The sequence below is a fragment of the Trematomus bernacchii genome, unplaced genomic scaffold, assembly GCF_902827165.1.
Source record: "Trematomus bernacchii unplaced genomic scaffold, fTreBer1.1, whole genome shotgun sequence".
Lineage (NCBI taxonomy): Eukaryota > Metazoa > Chordata > Actinopteri > Perciformes > Nototheniidae > Trematomus > Trematomus bernacchii.
In genome coordinates this window covers 3,809,926-3,829,695 of record NW_022987588.1, presented here as the reverse complement: position 1 = coordinate 3,829,695, position 19,770 = coordinate 3,809,926, and the positions used below count along the sequence as shown (strand labels likewise).

At 41.7% G+C, this 19,770-nt stretch overlaps 2 protein-coding genes across 3 annotated transcripts; both read right to left on the bottom strand.

The window, feature by feature from the left end:
- Positions 1–387: 387 nt before the first annotated feature.
- On the bottom strand, positions 388–3,806 carry si:ch211-218d20.15. The gene is made up of 7 exons (XM_034128877.1): positions 3,410–3,806; positions 3,001–3,119; positions 2,278–2,406; positions 2,018–2,120; positions 1,643–1,761; positions 1,406–1,551; positions 388–822 (listed from the first exon to the last, which is right to left on the bottom strand). Exons 1-7 carry the CDS (start codon positions 3,468–3,470, stop codon positions 714–716), a joined length of 786 nt encoding a protein of 261 aa, XP_033984768.1. The 5' UTR covers positions 3,471–3,806; the 3' UTR covers positions 388–713.
- Positions 3,807–5,153: 1,347 nt separating this feature from the next.
- med14 (mediator complex subunit 14) lies at positions 5,154–18,597 on the bottom strand. 2 transcript variants are annotated; one of them, XM_034128632.1, is made up of 29 exons: positions 18,159–18,597; positions 17,143–17,169; positions 16,916–17,021; positions 16,635–16,808; positions 16,390–16,519; positions 16,125–16,253; positions 15,838–15,945; positions 14,530–14,662; positions 14,292–14,442; positions 14,083–14,194; positions 13,641–13,766; positions 13,445–13,523; positions 12,985–13,144; positions 12,653–12,844; positions 12,158–12,292; positions 11,956–12,032; positions 11,674–11,834; positions 11,434–11,580; positions 10,865–11,109; positions 10,247–10,516; positions 9,654–9,903; positions 9,058–9,180; positions 8,693–8,869; positions 7,310–7,548; positions 7,030–7,209; positions 6,753–6,860; positions 6,376–6,501; positions 6,079–6,268; positions 5,154–5,939 (listed from the first exon to the last, which is right to left on the bottom strand). In XM_034128632.1, the coding sequence occupies exons 1-29, from the start codon at positions 18,332–18,334 to the stop codon at positions 5,866–5,868; spliced, it is 4,305 nt and encodes a 1,434-aa protein (XP_033984523.1). In that variant the 5' UTR covers positions 18,335–18,597; the 3' UTR covers positions 5,154–5,865. The 2 variants fall into 2 exon arrangements, with proteins under 2 accessions (XP_033984523.1, XP_033984524.1); XM_034128633.1 differs by lacking the exon at positions 9,058–9,180.
- Between the last annotated feature and the right edge of the window lie 1,173 nt (positions 18,598–19,770).

Genomic DNA, 19,770 nt, shown 5'->3' with positions numbered 1-19,770 from the left:
TCTGCTGTTATTCGAGTGGAAACATATGTTACTGTAGCCCAGTATGTGCCGTATATTGTACTTTATCAGACTTTTTATTGTTAATTCAGAACGGAACTGTCTGGTATTTCCTGATTTAATATTTTTTGAAAGAATTGAACAGCAGGAGGCGCCATTTACTTAAAATAGGTGAAGAGTAATCCTAAAAATAACAATTATTGTTACTATTGTTTGGCACACATTTAAAACTACATTATATATATTGAAAGAAAACAAGAAATGTTTGTCAGGAAAGGTACAGAAAGAAATAACATATTTTAAAATATTTAACTAAAAATATTTACATTAGAAACTACACAAAAAAAGCAGACCAGAAAAACTAACCAAGAAATACATGCAAACACATCCCCCTATTGCATTACATTTTATTATTCCACTTTAGGTTAAAAAAAAGAAGTAATTGTAACAGTAGTGCAAGAAGGGATTCAACAAGCTTACATTCATTTTCAAACAACTGACTCATCATAGTGACTAAAATGGATCACATTCAAGAGAACGATTAAAAAAAACCTATATGATTTGTAAATGAAGTACAGTAGGCTATCCAATCCCACATGAATCAGTTTAGCACCTTTTCACAGTCATAACAACATCAGTTCATTCAGAAGCTCCTGGAGAGATCTGTAGCATCACAACGTCAGGATTCACAGACACAGAGGCATCCTTCAGGGGAGTCAGGACAGGAACTGGGACACGAAGGTCACGGCCTGGTGAAGGTCTTCTGTCAGTTCCTCCGGTAGCGTCAACACCAACGATGTTAAACTTTGAGTAAGTTCTAATATCCTACACAGAGAACAGAATATGGTTGTTATTAGAAAGTTGCTGCATTGCTCTGTGAAGTGTCATCACTTACATATGATGAGTTCAAAGGCTTAATTTGTCATGTGCACAATAGCTACAACATAGTTTAGGCAATTAAAATCTTTGTCATAGGCTATTCCAACAGTGCAACATCCAAAATACATGTAAAGAAAAATACATAACAAAATAGACATACTGGTGCAGGTAAGTTGCAGGCGTAAGAACAACACATACATATAAAATAAAATAAGATTAAACAGAATGTAAAATACAGTAGAATAAATACTGTAATAATATATGGAGATGTGGAATAACAAGTGTAGAGTTGAACATTGTATTATATTGGCTGTGGGATAAAACTGTCCCTCCCTGAGTCATATATATTGTTTTATTTATTTCTGTTTTACATGTATATAGTTAACTTGTATGACTTCTAATGGCTTAAGTAGTATATTGCATTGTTGAAGGAACTTTCGACTGTGGATTTGCATTGCCAACAGCGGCACTGTAGCTGTTGTGAATATGGCAATAAAGTCTTAAATATTGCATCTTGGATTTTACTCACCAGTTGATGTAGTGCGCAGCCAGCTGAGGTTCGTGCCGCGAGCCTTCCTCCACCAACAGAGACTGTTTCATCTGTTTGAAGTTCGCCTCAATGTCTTTCTTTATTTCAGAGAAAGCCTGAATTCCTCTGAAAGAGCTGAGGACTAGCTGCAAAAGAACAACAACAAATAGCACAACACTTTTAGTGGAATGCATAACAGGAAAAACTGGGGGGAAATAAAAGATTTATTCTACATACATATATAACCGAGAGCTGGTGGGCAATGTATTTATGACTTCCAAGGTGTCTGATATCTTCCTCCAGCTGTTGACTCAGCACTAGGAGCTGGTTCAGTTTGGCGATGTGGAAGAAGTATTCTATAAAAGAAACAAAGGCTAACGTTGGCAACATATGTGGTTTACAAATACAGGTGTAGTGGTGTAATGAGAGAGTATCATTTTTATCGTTTCAACTGCAAGGTATATGTGAACATAAAAGGGACGAGAGAACATACATTTTCACCTTGATAACAACCAGCGATGGCGAAAAAGTTAGTTCCTCTACTTAAAAAATAGCAATACCACTGTGAAAAATATGACATTCTATGTATAATCAGCTTCTTCCTTATATTACCGTCCATTGGCGGCCTCTCCAGCATGTCCACAGGGCTGCCTTGAATGAGAAACACCTCAACACGAGGGAACATCACTGACAGACCCACCATGTCCAGGTAGTCCTGAGGAAACACAAGAACCTCCTGATTTCTGGTACAACATTTCACAGTTACGTTGAATCGCATTCTTTTAACGTTATTATGGAAGTATGTCAACGTGGTATTTCAAGGCATTCCAAAAATGTCCTGTTTTATATTGACAATGTGAATTAGATGATACCTCCAGCTGTGGCATAGGCTTTGGTAGATGTTCAAGGCACTGCAGCATCTGGTCCAGAATCTCTGATCCTTGAGCCTGGAAAGTGTCTGACTCCTCTGGACTGCAGCCTTGTCCTAACTGCTCCTGGAACTGTGACATAAATAATATGAAAAATAAATGTAATGCCACAGACTAAAAGGAGGATTGTCTATACAGGATGTTTTGAAATGCATATGAACAGTAGGGCAGACATGACAATAGACTTTAAATAGTTTGTAAAGTGCATGTTGGTACATAATCATGCTAAAGCTAGCAATGACGTCAAGTCAAATGCTATGTTTGAATGCTTTCAGAGATTTGATACAGGATAGACTCATAAGCACATGACCCATTTGTAAATAGATACGGGTTTAATGCCTTGTGTATTGGTTGCAGGGTTATTTATAAGGATAAACCCCTTGAGATGAGCAATCTGGCATTCAAAGGGGACATAACGTACAATACAGACAAAGGAAAGACAAGGAAATACAAAGGAACAAGCAACAATTACAATAAATATACAATAATTGAAAATGCATTGTAGGTATAACAGAGCTTAATTTGAACCAAAGTTAATAGATTCAGATGCTTGACTTTTACTTGACAATTAGTCAAAACATTATAAAACTATTGAGAAAGTGGAGGATATAAAAGTAATATTTATCAGCAGTGTGGAAACAATGCATTCATTCTCCAGTGATGTACCTGCTGCATCTGAGCCCTGACGAGGAGGTCCAGCTGCCCGCAGAGACACAGCATCTCCAGGCCCACCTGCTCTGGACTCAGATGGACCGGCATCAGGGGTCTCTTCACCTGTAGCTCCACTGACCACACAGCAGATACATCACAAGTCTGTCACATTTCCTCCCTTTTTCCTTTACTGTTTTATCAATAGACACAAATTCCCAGGGGGCACCACCCCCATTTATCAATGTGTGTGTCACTGTCCTACAGGTCCCAGGGAGGCTGGAGATAAGGACTTTAGGGGAGTGGTCAGTGTGTTGAAATGAGACAGAGCCTGCACTCTTTCAAGATGCAAAGACAACACAAGTAATATGACAACATAACACTGCTGAAACCTGGAATAAAAGGAGTGTGTGATGCTGGGACTTACCTCTGAAAGCTTCATGATAACCGCACGGCTGACAGAGCGGCTCCGTTGTGCTCACTGCCATTTCTGACTTCAACCGGCTGTGAATACCTCAATATTCTCCTAAATGTACCCAGAAGCCATAAGAAGCTCGTAAAAGCTAAGTTAACAGCCTAGTTGAGATGTAGAGAATAATAGATACGGGTCTATTTATCTTATGGCATCTTGACGGAAGTATCTACAGTATCGCAAGGGGTGCGTTCGCGACTCTAACGTTCATCAGGGTGAATGAAAGCCGATGTTGTTTCTTCATCCGTAATTCATCGTTTTCCTGCAGGTGTCGATGCTCACACACAGCTGCGATGCAAAGAATACATCCTTTATACCCGGAGGATCCATGAAAATAATAACAGACAATGCCCACGCCCTTTGCAACAACAGCCGTGCAGTAACAGACCGTGATTTGCAGTTTTGAACGCCCCTTCAGCCCCCTCCACACACACAGAGCCTTTCTGCATGATGTCATGCTTTAAGGATGGAGACCACAGCATCACTTGGTGAGGATGCAGAGCTGTTCTTTACAGGACTAGAGCCACGATCAATGTTACTGAACCAGGAAGAGAATCAAAATGAGCACAAAGATACTCAAAACGAATACAAAGAGCACAAGAAACACACTTTAAAGAAACTGTGAAGTCTGTGTCTTGCTCCTAGAGAGAAGGTGGGGCCCTTAGCACATCTGTGCCCAGGGGTCCCATTGTCTCATAATATGGCCATGACTCAAGTCATGTACTGTACTTACTTTAAAGGTCCCCCATTATACTGTTTTTCATCAATATATAATAAGTCTCAGATATATACAAATATGTTTCTGAAGTTTTTGGCTCGAAATACCAAACAGATCATTGCAGCATAATAATCCCCTCTGTTTCTAAAGTGCTCTGTCTGTTACTTTAGATGAAAATAAGGAGCCACTCCCAACGCCCCTCTGAGAGATATTTGGTTACAAAGAACACTCTAGTAGGAGATGCAGGTGCTAAGGTGTGGTGGGGGGGGTTACCTTGGTTGGATATTGGCTAATGGTTACACAAGCCAAAAAAACGTTATGACATAAAGTGGCCAAAATCTGATCAGCTCATTTTCAGACAAGTTTTTATATAAATGGATCAGGACAAAGAGTGAGCGAATTTTTTTTCCTGAAACTTTCAGAATCTCTTCACACAGAGGGGACACATGTTTATGTATAAAAGACATGAAAAAGTGCATTTTGCATAATAGGTGACCTTTAAATACCAAATATAATGAAAGGGAAATACTTCAGTCAACAGCATCTTTGTCAGGGTTGCACCTAATTCTTGTTATTTTCATTATTGATTGATCCACCTATTATTTTTTGGGATAGTGTAGATAAATATTTAAAACCTAACAATGAGGAACCAAGAAGTATTGGGCATGTTTACTGTAATATTACCTGTATTTGCTAATCAATGTTTGCTTTCTGCCGATATATTTAATGATTCAATTGTTTGATATAATAAAGGTGGAAGTAAAAGTGGAATGTACTTACATGGAGCAGTGCTGAAAGTGCTTTTATATTTAAACCTGATGGAGTTCAAGCTTGGTGAAGATCGAGTATTTTAAAGTGAAAAGTGTAATTCTACATCAGTTTTACGTTTTGATAATCTATGTACATTTTTTGCCAATAGTGCCATATCACTGTTACTTTGACTCCAGTAAATGATCTGAATATTTAAGTATTTGCCAGTGGAAGATCTTCAAAGCACAAACCAACTCTGGGCTTGGTTTATTAAATAGCAAAGTCAGACAGGAAGTCTCCATTCTTCAACCAGGACTCAAAATGGGTCTTAATAAAATACAACTGGCTTATAAAGTTTGTCACAGTTTTACAGTATCCAAAGGGAAAGTTTGAAATAAAAATGCAGAGGTCTCGACAAAGTAAAGGCAAGAAAACATTTAAATAGTGCGCTAAGGAATATATCTCCTGATACTATAATAATATCAGTCTGGCGTTATAAAAAAGAAAGAAAAAAGAATGAAGTCAATTCTATAGCAAAAATCTAACTCACCTGATTCCTTATAACACTTAAATTTACAATAATATACATATTTTTGTAAACAACCTTAATTTCAATAGATAATCTTGTTTACAAGTGCATCTGGAGAAAAAATAACATTTATATCCTTTTGCATCAAATGCCCCCCCTTGTCCATGATTTTCCTCAATGGCAAATCTTGTTGTGAGCTTCTATCAAGAATAAAGACTGTGGTCCACAGCTGTACAAATTAAATGTTCCATAACAGCAATTATACACAAGGTCAATAGTCCAATGGCTGAAGCAGAGAAGACACATGCTGGATTTTGACATCTTGGGACCACAGTTGTTACTCTCCGTTTGGACCCGTCATCGGTCTCAAACGGGACTCCGGTTGGACTCCAGTAGTCTGATTTATTCTTGTTTCTACTGACGAGTGCCGGGGGGTAGAGCGAGGTTGGCCATCAGCTCGTGAACAGAAGCAAATATCGTACACTCACCTGAGAGAAAGATAGAAAATACCCAGTGTTAATGACAAGCAATGACATTTAGTGTCAGGTGTAGATGACACTGAATATTCAGTTGATATTAGTTTCAGTTTAGTAAAATGATAAAAAAAATTCAGTGTGAAAGTCTCACCCTGTCTGGCGGGGTGCAGTTCGTTGAACCTCTTAAGGATATTAGAGACCATGAGGGCCGCGGCCCCCGAGGAGCTGTGCTGTCTGGGGATGTCGGCCTGCTGAGTGAGGCCCGTGGCCATGTCGTACACAATGGGGACGATGATGCTCAGGGGCTCCTGGGGCACCGGGATACGCTGAGTCAGCTGCAACTGCAAGGCACAACAGACACAGGGTCAGGTTGCTTCAAATGATGCTACACAAGTATAGGTGTGTGCTTGCTGCGGAGAGATGAGAGTGAGGCTCTGCTGAGACTTACAAAGAAGAGCATCTTTGACTTGAGCACCACAGCGATGGTCCCAGGAGGGGCGATGGGGGGAGCACTGGGAGGGATGGTGAGACAGAACTGCACATTCCACTTCAGCTGTGAAGCCTGGTCAGGGAACTGCAGAGAAATCATATTCATATTTATAACACCTTTCAAACACAGAGAGAATTCTTATTTTTTTTTTATGTAAGGCCAAATTTTAGCATTTAGCATATTCATAACATCTTTTACTTTCTGTGTAAAGATGAAGTAGCAATTGTGTTGTTGTTTTCTCTATCGATCAAAATACACCCAAACTGAAAAGGTTCATATACAATCATGATTCAATACATGCTACTATGTCTCTTAAATAAGAAACAGCTACCCACCAGTTCCATCTTCATGATGCGCACACAGTCTCTCAGGATGTTGGTGGGCGCCCCCAGCAGCTTTGTGAAGGCATTCAGAGTGTTGTATTTGAAGGGAGGACCAGCAACCTAGAAAGTTGAATCAATGGAATAACAACAACATGAGTGCAGGGCAGGCATGACTTCCAAAGTGTCCTTAATGTAGTGCATCACGGGTCGGAATTGTGTGTTGATTTTAAATGAAGCACTAAACTACTACTACGTCTTACATGTAAGAACATTTTCTGCTCATGCTTACCCTTGTCTCGAAGAACTTCTCCAGGACCTGAAGCTCCTCCTGGGTCCAGGGACCTGCGTTTTCTGGAGTGACTTTGAGCTGCAGTGTCTGGTAGTTCTTTGGGTTGAGAGCCACGCGGCACTTGAGTACCTCCGTCTTGAACATGATCACCCCCGGCTCATTAGAGTTCACAATAGATAACTGGAGGAGAATTGGTAGAGAAGGGGACGTTAGAACAGTCAGTTAGTTAGTGTAACAAATAAACACAAGACTTGTCTCTCCAAATGAGTGCAATTCTTACGGTGGCTTCCTGCTGGATGATCCTCTGTAGGTGCCGTCTCATGATAACTGAACCCAGAAAACGCTCAAGAGGGGAGCAGAGGTAGCTACCAGCCAGGCCGGGCACCAGGCAGGGAGTGGGTGAGGGGAGCAGAAGCACATGCAAGGCATTGTGGGTGAGGATGGTAGGAATGGAAGCAGCCCAGGGGCGCTGAGGTAGCTTGCGGGGTGGAGGCATACTGGAAGGCATAACCTGTGAACCTAAAACAAAGAGGGAGAGGGAAAGCGATGTTTTAGAGAAAAATTTCAATATTTTCAATAGTGCTTTATTTATTTATGGTAAAGTCTTAACCTATAGCGTGTTTTACCATAAAAACAAAATACAGAAGTGCCAAATTATTTGGAAAGGATCACCTTGTTTTGTTACATTATTTTTCCACCAGAGATGACAGGTCACTTTTTCAAATGTTAAATATCTTGGTCGCAATTATTTATCTGTTTGTACTTTATTACATTCCTTTCTTTATAACAACTCAATAAACAACAATGAGTCATTTCTTTTGAAATAATGACAGATAGGGACAATTGTATACTGACCAAAAAATGTTTACCCTTTTTGGATTAATTTTTCTTGAACAATTCTAGTTAAATGTATTTAAAAAAATCTAAAAGGGATTAGTATCAAGATGATTTAATAGGCGCATTCACACCGCAGTACTTTTCCCACAAAGGTTCATGAGAACTTAGTTCATCAGAACTCTTTAGTTCTCATGAACTAAGTACAGATCGCGTTCACACCGGAATAAGTTCCTGGGGGAAGGATTAGGCAAATGAAGCTGCTGACGTCACTTCTTCTGCTTTGGGTTTACTGGCAGGCCACAAACAACTTCACGGCGTATACTGCCACCCGAAGTCCCCGGCCGGAAGTCCCCGGAGTTGGGGACTGGCTTCAGCCTTCCGAGTAAATCGCCAGAACGCCGACACCTCCTCATCACTCCACCGCTCTCATGTTTTCTTTTGTGTTGCCATAAGTTAGTCTCTCTGCATTTGTGCGATGGGCTAATGCTAATGCTAATAATGCTAATGCGAGGATAATAAAATGGCGGCTTCACAAAACCTTTTGGGAGTTTTACGGGGCGTGGTTTGCATTCCGCCCAGCCAATCAGACATAGGAACCTTTTTCTCCCACGAAAGTACCTGCTCTCTAGCAGGGACGGAAAAGGGGGTAAAAAAGGTTCTGATGAACTAATTTTAGTTCCGGCTCTTTTTGGTGTGAACGCGACATTTCAGAACTATATCGGAACTAAAGTGGGAAAAGTACTGCGGCGTGAACGCGCCAATTTAATCCATTATCAGTTGGGATGTATAAGTTATGCGAGACAACACTGAAAGAAGCACTACTTACTGGTCCCGGCTCGCGGAGAATGAGGATCGGGGATAGGCGAGTGCAGCGATGGGTTACCAGGGGACATGCCAGGGATCCTTGCCCCAGGAGAAGGCCCTGAGACCTGGGGTGAGCCTGGCCACTGGCCCCTATGGCTGGGAGACACCATGGCATATGGAGAGCTGGGGTCCAGAGCACCTAGGTTGAATAAGAGACAGCCATCAGCAACAGAATAACACTAATACAAAACAATTAACACTGTTAAATGTATACACCACTGTGTGCCCACTAAATACTGCCCATTTTTCATTGGATGTCATTTTCAGCCCGTGCCAGAAGACCAGAATTACCACCAGGCCAGAATTTAGGGCCATCCTGCTGCTTACCGTGAGGACTGGCAAAGCTGGTTGGGCCCATGGCAATGCCCAGAGAAGACGGAGAGGGGGTGGGCCCGAAAGGAGAGGGAGCCCGCAGAGCTCCACTAGGGGAGCCAGAGGCATGGATGTTCCCTGCACACACACACACATACATACCAAAGGACTCATCAGACTCTGAGCTTGACAAGTTCTCATCACACACACACACACACACACTCGCACACTCATGAACACACATGCTAAAGCAGGGCGGGCCGTAGTCTCTGGCTGGCGGGCTGAGATGGAGGAATGGAAGGAGCAGGGCAAAATGCATGCTTCATTTCCTCTCGGCTGTGAGGCGTGTGTGTGTTGCATGAGAAACACAACTGATATCATGGTTTTGCAAAATTGAAAATGGGCACACATGGTCGCTCTTCCTCGTTTTCTGTTGCATTCACACAATGTGTTCTTGCAACAAATCAGCAGATAGTTTGAGGGCCGCAATGGGACATGTTCATAAAACAAACATTTGTATGGGGGCATGAAAAGCTCAGATGACACACACAACAGCAGACATCAGTCACTCACACACACATGGACAAGAACCGAGCTTGCTGCTACTGTACCTGGCGACTGGGTGGGCATCATGGATGGCGAGGGGGTTACGTTAGCATGGTAATTTGGTGGTGGTGAAGTGAGAGGAGGATAGACTCCTCCCGCACCCCCTCTCATTGTTTGCGGCTGCTGTTGAGCTTGCAACTGATTCATCAGGGTGTCCATCACGTCAACACCCACCGGCGAGGGGGGGTTGTCATCTTCATTAACAGAGCGCCGGCGAGCATCCTGATTACTGTCTACAAACATGTTTAGGAATGTCTAGACAGAGGAAAGAAGAGAAAGACAACATTCTATGTAAAAAGCTGGGTAAAAGTCAATTGTTAATCATAAACAGTATATATCTGCATACTTCACTTTTGGAATCAAGTAGTTTTCTTTAGGTCAGCTGATTAGAAAAACACTCTTACAGTTCTGCTACCCAAAGCACCTCTAAAGCTAACTTATTAACACTTAATGGTTATGCAATTGACTTTTTAGGTGCTCGTACACATATCTTTTTAACAGAGCCAGGATGACCTTTTCCCCTGTTTATGTTAAGCTAATTAGCTGCTGGCAGAAGCTTCATATTTACTGTACATACATGCCTCTAAGTCTTGTATACCTTGAGTCCAGGTGCAGGGTAAAAGCCCTCTACAATCTTAGTGTTGTCAAAAAGACTGTAGGCTCCGTCTCTGATGGCGACCACACCGCGGCTGCGGCAGTAGATGTCGATGCAGTACATGTTTCTGAAGGCCAGGCGGATGTGTGTGGGTGACTGGGGTAAGATGGAGAAGCACTGGTAGGCAGTGTTGGTGCGCTGGGTCAGGCCCAGCATGGGCACGGTTGGAAGCTTGTTGATTGCGTTCAGAGGGGCCTGTGTGTCAGAGAGAACCTGAGGAAGATGATAAATAGATAATGTTACTCAGGACATTACACAGAACACTAAAGTGAAATTAAACAGTATGTGATTAGAGAAATAGAGGATACGTCGTTTTTGCAATTATTTGAGGCACATAAAGATTATGAACAAAACAGAATACAATACATTTTAGGAAGAGAGAATAACGTTGTGATGTCAGCTAAAATATTGATATGAGACCTGTTTATAAGGTATTTCCTAACACAAAGATTAAGTGAACTAATTTAAGAGTAACCTTAGAGGCCTCTTGATATTATAACTTGATCCAGATCCAACAAGTGGACATTTATTTGTTGTGGATGCAGTCTGACATCTGTGTACCTGCAGAAGCTGCATCACGTTAGGACTCTTGTTGAACATCTCTTGGAGCTGATGGAGGATGATATTGTGGCAGTTGGAGCAGCCAGAGTTCGGCCCCACGGTGCCCAGGGCGAGGTGGAACCGCTGGCTGTTGGAGTTCCACTGGATGGTGACGGAGCTGCCCTTGGTGGTGCCGTAACACAGCACCAGCTTACGGTAGTTGTACAGCCGCACCTCTGAAAACAGGCTCATAAGAGATGGCATCTCTGGAGGGAAGCAGTGAAGAGTGTGTAGCTGTATTAGATCAGTGTGTTTCTTTTGCAAAGCATCAAAGACACAACCTTGTGGGTGACATGACGAGTGCAAGACTTAACTAACTCTAGCTCTAACCATCTGCAGAATTCAACAACATCTTTAAAACTTACAAAAGTACATCTGATCGCTCTGGGTTTTTCTTCTCAGATTAGTTTACTTTGAAAATACATAATTCAGTGTACATTCATACACATGTACCAAAATGATGTAAAGTAACATACCAACTGAATTAAGATGAATTGCAATCTTTGTTTAACACATGACCGTGCACGTACCTGGTAGTGCTCGAGAGAAGGTGAGGACACACTGGTAGAGCTCGCTGATGGCGTTCCAGTCATTGAGGAACATCTCCACCACCTTGCGCCCGCCCACCGGCTCCGACAGAGGGTTTTCGTAGGTCAGATACACGTGCCGCGTGGAGGCTAATAAGAGGGGACAGATGGGTTTGTTTAAACACCGGGCAGTGTTGTAAACTTCGAGTGTGGAGCCTGGAACAATCTGTTTACGATGCGTACCTTGCTCCTTGCTGTGCGTGCTGTTGAGAGGGCAGTTGGCCAGCATCAGTTCAGCCACCCAGGTTCGGTTGTTCCTGCCCTGCAGTCTGAAGGTGCAGTCCAGCAGAGAGCGGTCTAAAGCTTTCCTGGTCTCTTCTTCTACACCTTTACAGGGAGGAATCCTGCAGGACAAACAAATATGCTGTATGATCACAATGTTTGTTGCAATGTTTATTATACTGTGAATATAAATTGGATTCATGTGTGTTTAAAAGCATGAATGCTTGTGACTGTGTGTATTACTTTATTAGACGTATTGCGTGACTGCTGCCATCTCCCTCCACTTGGACACCTTGGTTTGGGATTTCCATGTTGGACAGCTAGTCAAGAGACAGACAGAAGGACATTTAGCATTGGCCAAAAATATTTTTGCCATGCTTGATGTTGTTCCAACACATCTATGCCTGGTATGAATGATTAGAAATGTCTGGGCACTGGGACTTACCTCTGCTTTGAGGCCAATGAAAGGCATGTTGGTGTCGCACATCGCTACAAGGTGAGCCAGCTCTTTGTTGAAGGCACACATTTCTCCAGACCGCTTAGGCTTCTTTGGCTCCGGCTCCCCCTGGTCCCCAGATACCTATGGAGCAACAGAGACAAAGCAAATGTGTTTAATTTATTCCTTAGCAATGTCTTTTCTCACATTCACAAAAGGTACACATGTTCACAAGGGGACGCTGACCAGTACAGGGAAAAGCTGAATTTATATTTGGTTGTATATTGTGGTGATGCAGACTACATATGTATCAACTGAGGCAACCCAAAAGAAAATATATTTTCTTATCAAGAATAATTGAGGGTGGGCATTGAATGCGTTTACTTTTCCCAGCACATTTCAAACTGTGTAGTTTAATCTTGAAGACAAGATCAATGAAAACCGATACAAAATGCTGTATGTCAACAAACAGAGATGAATGTTTTCTACTTTAGTGCTGCCTACCTTTCTCTTAGAGCCAGGTCGGACCACTCTCCCCGTTGTGTCCTGGACGAGGTGTTCTAGGTTGGGTTTAAAATGCTGCAGGAGCTGTGCACACATGGGCCCGTCATCTCCTTCCAACTGAGACACGGACAGGAACGAGTACTTGTACTGCAACGCTGTGGGACTGCTGGGCACTTCATGCATGTCCACCACCTACAAAAAAAAAGAGAATGAGTAGGATTAGAACGAATTGGAAGGATCAACAATGGAGAATAAGAAGGTGGACACTAAAGTCAATTCAAATATTTAATATGGATTTTTGGTTTTAGAAATAGATTTGTTCAGGAACTCACAATGTAGTACTGCGGAAGACGTGTGAGCTTAATGAAGAGTCTGTGTTTGGACAGGTTGCCTATGGGGTGAGAAGCCGAGTTGGACAGGTGAAGAATATCAGTGCACACGGTGGGAAGGTGTTTCACAGACTGTCGAGAACGCTGCTCCCCCAACCAGAACCTTGACAGAGAGAAAGAAAGATTCGATGTCTCAATAAAATCCATGATGTGAAAAAGTTCCGAATTCATAGCTCCGGCTGTTTACTAGTGCAAGACTCTGGAAATTCAGATCCCCGTCATCCTTCTCAACAACCATCTTGCCACCTTCTTTGCCAAGTGTTGCTATTGACAGCAATAAGTGCATTTTGACAAGCTAGTGGCAGGCGTTGACTGCGAACTGCCAATGCTATACTTTACACTGTCAGCTGTGAATATACGTGTCGTGTTTATAGCTATTTAAAAATGGAGGAGGTGGTCTCACTTGAGTTGTTGAAGCCAAGATATGATGCGCTTCATGTCATCGTTAATGGTCTTTTCAATGTCATCCAGCATAGACTGATCTAGAGAGAGAACACATAGGGTTATTTATTGCACAGAGTGGAGCATACAAAACAATACAAGGGAACAAAGACCTATGAACTAACATTACAAAAACATTGTGATTTGCTATTACTTACCTAATCCATACAGCATGGGTTGGAAGACGCCAGAGTGCAGGTCTACAAAAATGTGTAAACACTCTGAACGACCACAGGGCTCCAGTATCGGAATAACGAGTGTGGGTAAAGCGGTCTCGATGAATGCTGAAATAAACAAACAAACTTCAACATCTCTTTTGTAGATGACTCAAAAACCATTGTTACAGTACATTAACTGACAGAACGCACATGGAGGATGCATGAGAGAGCACACCTCTATGAGCTAATGGGAATTTTGAATGTGCAATTCATCATAATTAAGACCAAGAAAATGATCCCATTCGATTTTATTGTCAGGGGTAAAAGCAAACGTTCAACTGCTGTCAGTGGTATCACATGGCTGCAACTGCTGTTGAGGACAACACTGGTTTCTTTTGCTTAATATATACCTAAACATGTGTTTAACTGAGTAAATACATACAGTTGTCACCAGGATTGCTGGTCTTCAGAATGGCCTTCAGTTCCTGTAGCTTCTGATTGGACCTTGCATGCACACTGTCAATCAAAAGCTTCTCCACTGAGAGATGGTCAATCTAAAAAAAGCAGTTAAGAAGGCATACATTATTTAATTGTAAGATAATTGTACATTAAGCCACACTGCACCTTTCTGAGAACATATATCCGACTTACCCTCAAAGCTCTCTCCATTAATCTGGAGTCACAGGCAGGGAGAGGGGGCTCATGAGATATTTGCAATGGCTTAGATCCATCTGATTCGTCAATCTTGATATTGACTTTATGTACTGAGGCTGTACCCGTTTTCCTACCCAAAACCTGTTGGCTGAAGAAACGAAAAAGGCATAAATTAATCATTCAATTTGGGTATTTTGGAAGAACACAGTGTCCAGGGAAATGTAGAAGGTCTTACTTCCAGACAGTGAGCGTGAGGTATTTTGCAGGCACATATCGTTCCTCCTGCACCAGGTCACCCCATCGCTCTCTGATCAGCATCATAGTCTGAGAGTGGAGCACCTCTAGCTGCAGTGACAGACAGAAGGAGTCTGGAAACAATGCAGTTAAAGGAAACAGTGTGGGGAAATGTCAAGTCTAGGTGAATAGAGATAAAAAGAAAAACTACTACACACATCCTTCTATTAAAATTCAAAACACACTCACAGACATATCCTCAAGACACGAAAAAAGGGGCATTTGTGCCCGACACAGACTGCTCTTTGACACGGTGAGCTGCACGGCTGGCGTCGGTGGGGGGAGGCTGAGCAGAGATGTACTGATTAGCATTGTGATTAGCATTGTGATTAGCTCATTCGAGCTCATCTCGCATGCTTGATTAGGGTCTTTGATATTAGCATGAATGCAAACAAGCTGTTGATTCTCTCTATGTTTCACCACAGACTGAAGCGTGATAAGACCGTGACTTTCTGATCAGAGGAGATCCTCTCCTTTCTTTATGTATGGTTTACAACAGAATGGTCAATGACACAATTAAGAGTTCCTGACAACACTAATGATAGATGATTGTTTTTTTACTTTAAACTAATGCTATAGATGTTTTTTGAAAATAAATAGGTTGGAGCATCTTATACATAGAATACATCTGGAAAAGGCTTTGGATCTTGATTTATTATGCGAAAATGTTTTTAACTGTCATTTTTCTTTGTTTAATTAAAATATTTTTTAAATCTATTTTATGCCTCACTGTATTTATATATTTAATTTTATAATCTACTCAATCTCGTGTTTTTTTTATCCTCATGTTTTAGCTATCATACATTATTGTGCAAACATTGTTTCATATTTCATATCGCCACAAAAATTCAAAAGACACTTCTTCAATTTAGCTCTGATTCACAAAACAGTGAACACATTTCCTAATACTGAATTAACAGATGTTACATCTCCATAAGGAATTCATTACAACACACATGAATTGACATGGTGATTGTAGTGAGAACAGTGCCCTTCCCTTGTAAATAACTCAAAGCAGTTGTATGAGATTTTTTTTTAAAGGTTGTTAAGAAGGATGTAGCCGAGTTTCTCATTGAAATGCCGAAAGTGTCTGCTTGCCCAGTCAATACTCTATATGCCCAGACACACACACACACACACACACACACACACACACCCGCCCTACTGCAGTAGTTCACATCAGACTGGGACTAAAGCCAAATTTGTTTGTGCAGGCCACAGACAAATTGCATAGACGAAGAAAGGATACGCAAGCAGTTGTACATGTCCTGCAGAGGTTTTTCATCCGCACACAGGCGCGCCTGGACCAACTCGTGGATGAAGTTCACCTGCAGACTGTGGACCAAGGTTCGGCCATCTGTCAATTGCGAGGGGGGGATGGGAAGACAGGCGGGAGGAGCGTTGGAAGGGGTTGACAGACAAACCAATTAAGAGTAAATGGGAAAGGGAAACCCATTAGCAATGAAGTATATTGTCAATCAGCATGTCAATGGTACACTGTGGTGTGGAGTGGAGATGGAGAAGCTGATGCCTTACCTCCAGTTTCCTTGTCCTCCACAAGAATCTCCAACTTCAGCAGCCTCCATGGAATATCTGGGTCATCTCCCATCACTGTCAAAGTGGCTTCAAACTCTCCTTCCACTCGAAACTTTACACGCCCATTAGCTACACAAAAACACACACAAGAAATCATAAAAATAAGATATTGTTATAGACAAAATGTCCTTAGAGAAGCTGTTAATGTAGGTATAGGAATAGCTATCAGAAAAAAATCCATAGTGGCTTTACAAACGCTGCTTACCAACTGTGAGGTTTGCTAGCTGAGGTGGTAAGTCTGTAGTGACAAGGCGGTGCCGTAAAATCTGATTAAGTTGACTCAGGGTGGTCTGCTTCTCAACCTTTGTGATGGGGTCTGGAGGAATGATCTTATCCTACAAAAATGGACACAGAGTCAATTGTGAGGCATACATAGAGTGAAATATCCCAACATCAATCATATACATTTGCAGTCTTGCATGGTTTAATACACAGTTTTAACAGACTTACTCGTATACATGTGGGCAAGCGTGGATACGACCCTGTGGTGAGGACATCAATGGCAAAGGGGATGGCAAAGCTGGGTAAACGAGCATGTACCAGGGCATCTCTGGCCAGCGATGCCAGCCTATCAGCTGTATCTACGAACAGGATGGTCTGCTGATCCAAAAAGCTGGAGATCATCTATTAGCACAAGAAGCAAGAGTGAGCTTTGAGATGTTCTGATGGTACCAAGTAACTTTGTTGTGTATTATCAACATCTACCTAAAAAGGAAGTCAAATTAACATACCGAGCACTTCTCAACTTTCCCTGCATTGCTTGCCCACTTCACCAGGGCTAGCAGACGCACAAATAGCTGCCTGGTACGACTGGCAAACTGGACAATCTCAATTTTTCTGAGAAGGAAACAGTGGGTAAGAAATTAAACACAGTGTAATACAACAGCTTAACAGAATAGGTAGTTAAAGGAGTGAATTGATAAAGACATTCTGGATAACAACATTTAAAGTAACATACCTCTCCATGTCCGTTTTTCTTGGAAGCCTGAATACAAAATAGATTACAACGTTTTATTACTGACATTGTCATCAAAGTAGAGCAACAGCATAGCTTATAACATGCCATAACTCAGTGGGTTTGTGGTATGAGTATGACACGATAACATTAAATGAAAATGTTGAGATTTTCAGTTAGGAGGCGAGGATAAACTGTCTTTGGGACAGCAGATGGGTGTCTCCCATATGCCCCACAGAAACACTTACTTTAAATATCAAATCCATTAGTTATAACTTCAGGATATTAATACAAATGATGTGTTGCAGTGATGTAAAGTAATTAATTACATTTACTCAAGTACTGTACTTAAGTACAATTTTAGTATTTGTATTTGTTGCTACTTTGCACTGTTACCCCATTACAAATCAGTAAATGGTGTACTTTTACTCCACTACATCTATGTAATACCTAGTTACATTGCAGATTTAGATTAATGATGTGAAATACAATCAAGAATAAAATACTTTATTTAAACCTGGAGTAAAATGAACAAGCTACCCTGCAGCACACAACGTGATTACAATGTGCTGCACCTTTACCAGCTTTGACACCACTTACATGCATCAATAATTATAATCAAAACATGTAATATATTATTCTGAGATGGCCCAATCTGTATAATGAGTAATTTTGGCACATGAAATAGATGTTGATGCTAATATTTTGTTTACTTTTACTTAAGTAACATTTTGATTGCAGGTCTTACACTTTGGTAGATCTACTTTTGCTTAAGTACATGACCTGAGTACTTCTTCCACCTCTGAGGTGTTGTTTACCGGTACGTCCCATCACATATGTGGGCTATCCACTTTGTTAGGGCATAACATTAGGGCTATTAATTACATCTTGATGAGTCGGTTAGCTTTTGGCGTTATTATAGTGACTGGAGGAAGATCATTCTCTAAGTTTACAGGTGTTAGCTGATTAGCCCGCCGGTAAGTTAGCTTTGAGGCCTACGATGCTAACATGTTACTTACAGTTCTGACAGCAGGGTGATTTCATGGTAGGTCCTCTGGAGGAGAAATTCAATGAGCAGGCTCAGTCGGACCCCCTGTGTGGCCGGTGTCCCGGGTGGAGGTGGCTGTGGACCCGAGACAACCGGACCTCCGAGTGGGACGAGCTGCCCGTCTGACCCAATCTGCACCGGAGCCATTTTACAATGACGCTAGGGCTAACTGTTTGTTAGCGATGCACACCCAGCGGAAAACTATCGAGCTGTAGTAGCTTACTTCTTGTGAAAATATTTCTCTTCGCTATCTCACAACATCTCTGTCCCGAGACGAGTTTCTCGGCATGGACTTGGTTTCCTTGTATGGCACGAAACTCAACAAATGCACCAAATTTGGTAACTCATTACGGAGAAGGCTCAACGCCGCTCTGCCGCCATCTTTGCTGTCGGGAACGCTTAGCAATGCATAGGTCCGGTGGGAAAGAAAACCAAGACAGGAGCCCTGAGGAGTGAGAGTCATGAATGTGTCCCCATTAGCGTGTCTCACACTGGGTTACTGGTTCCCAGGCCGAACAATTTGTTTAAGGCCAGGTTTACAATGCCAGAGAAGTGCTTGGGTGTTAACGGTCTTAGATTAGATTGATGGCCAAATATCCATTAACGTAGGCTATTAAAATCTGTTGGCCTGGGAACAGATGACCAGTGGTGGAAGAAGTAGCCCAGATACTTAAACATTTTACAAAAGGAAATGTAGCAATACCTCAGTGTAGAAAAAGTAAAGGCATCATAATACACTTAAAGCAGCAACATTTAGTATTCCAGTGCAGTTATACAGACCATGTGTGTATTACTTAATTAAGTGCATATCCTGCTGTGACACTATCCTTCATGGATCATATCTGTATAACTGAAAGTGCATTATATCGACCAAGTGTGTATTTCATTAATTAAGTGTGTCAGTCAGTAATGTTTCAGACTCATGTCGTTAAAGGGCTCCTATTCTTCCCAAGGCCCACACAACCTTGTTGACTTACGTGGGTAGGGGAGTATTGTGCATTTTGTAAAGATGAGGCATAAAACACTAGGAGTTGAAGCAAAGATTGACAAACAATATAAACATGTATTAAACTGTCTTCAAGAGGCATGTTCTGAAATCAAAGATAAGTGAGATGCAAAGGTGTTATCCTCCTTCAATGCTGTTTATGCATTTAATTAGCCCTGTAAGTGCCAGCTGAGTGTGTACTGAAGCTGCGAGAAAATAGAGTAACCTTAAACATTGTAACAATGTCTGAAAAAATGCCCTGTGAATAACCCCTTTGTCCAATCCCTCGTATTTTTGATTGATTGTATAGATTATTTATCGTGCATTAATTAAGAATTTGGTGTCAAGGATGTGTTGGACCACTGGATGACCACGAGCCATAACCATATTTCAATCACTACTGCCCCTTGGCTCAAGACCCGCATTGACCCCCTAAACTGAGAGGATTTTGACAATGTGAACTACAAATAAAGTGCAACATCAACTGAACTAAAAAGGCCATTGAGTGGGTCATGTGGAAGTGTAATGTACTCCATTTGCAAACAATAGGAGAAATTGGGCTAATAATGGCCCAGTAGTTCTTTGTTATGTTCCAGGT

Excerpts from the sequence above, each read along its gene's own strand:
- si:ch211-218d20.15 (XM_034128877.1), bottom strand. The coding sequence starts at position 3,470 with ATGGCAGTGAGCACAACGGAGCCGCTCTGTCAGCCGTGCGGTTATCAT. Across the intron at positions 2,121-2,277 it reads AGCCTATGCCACAGCTGGAG|GACTACCTGGACATGGTGGG; the intron begins GTATCATCTAAT and ends GTGTTTCCTCAG. Across the intron at positions 1,762-2,017 it reads GGAGAGGCCGCCAATGGACG|AATACTTCTTCCACATCGCC; the intron begins GTAATATAAGGA and ends TTTCTTTTATAG.
- med14 (XM_034128632.1), bottom strand. The coding sequence starts at position 18,334 with ATGGCTCCGGTGCAGATTGGGTCAGACGGGCAGCTCGTCCCACTCGGA. Across the intron at positions 16,520-16,634 it reads GCTTGCCCACATGTATACGA|GATAAGATCATTCCTCCAGA; the intron begins GTAAGTCTGTTA and ends CCATTTTTGTAG. Across the intron at positions 11,835-11,955 it reads CACGCAATACGTCTAATAAA|GATTCCTCCCTGTAAAGGTG; the intron begins GTAATACACACA and ends TTTGTCCTGCAG.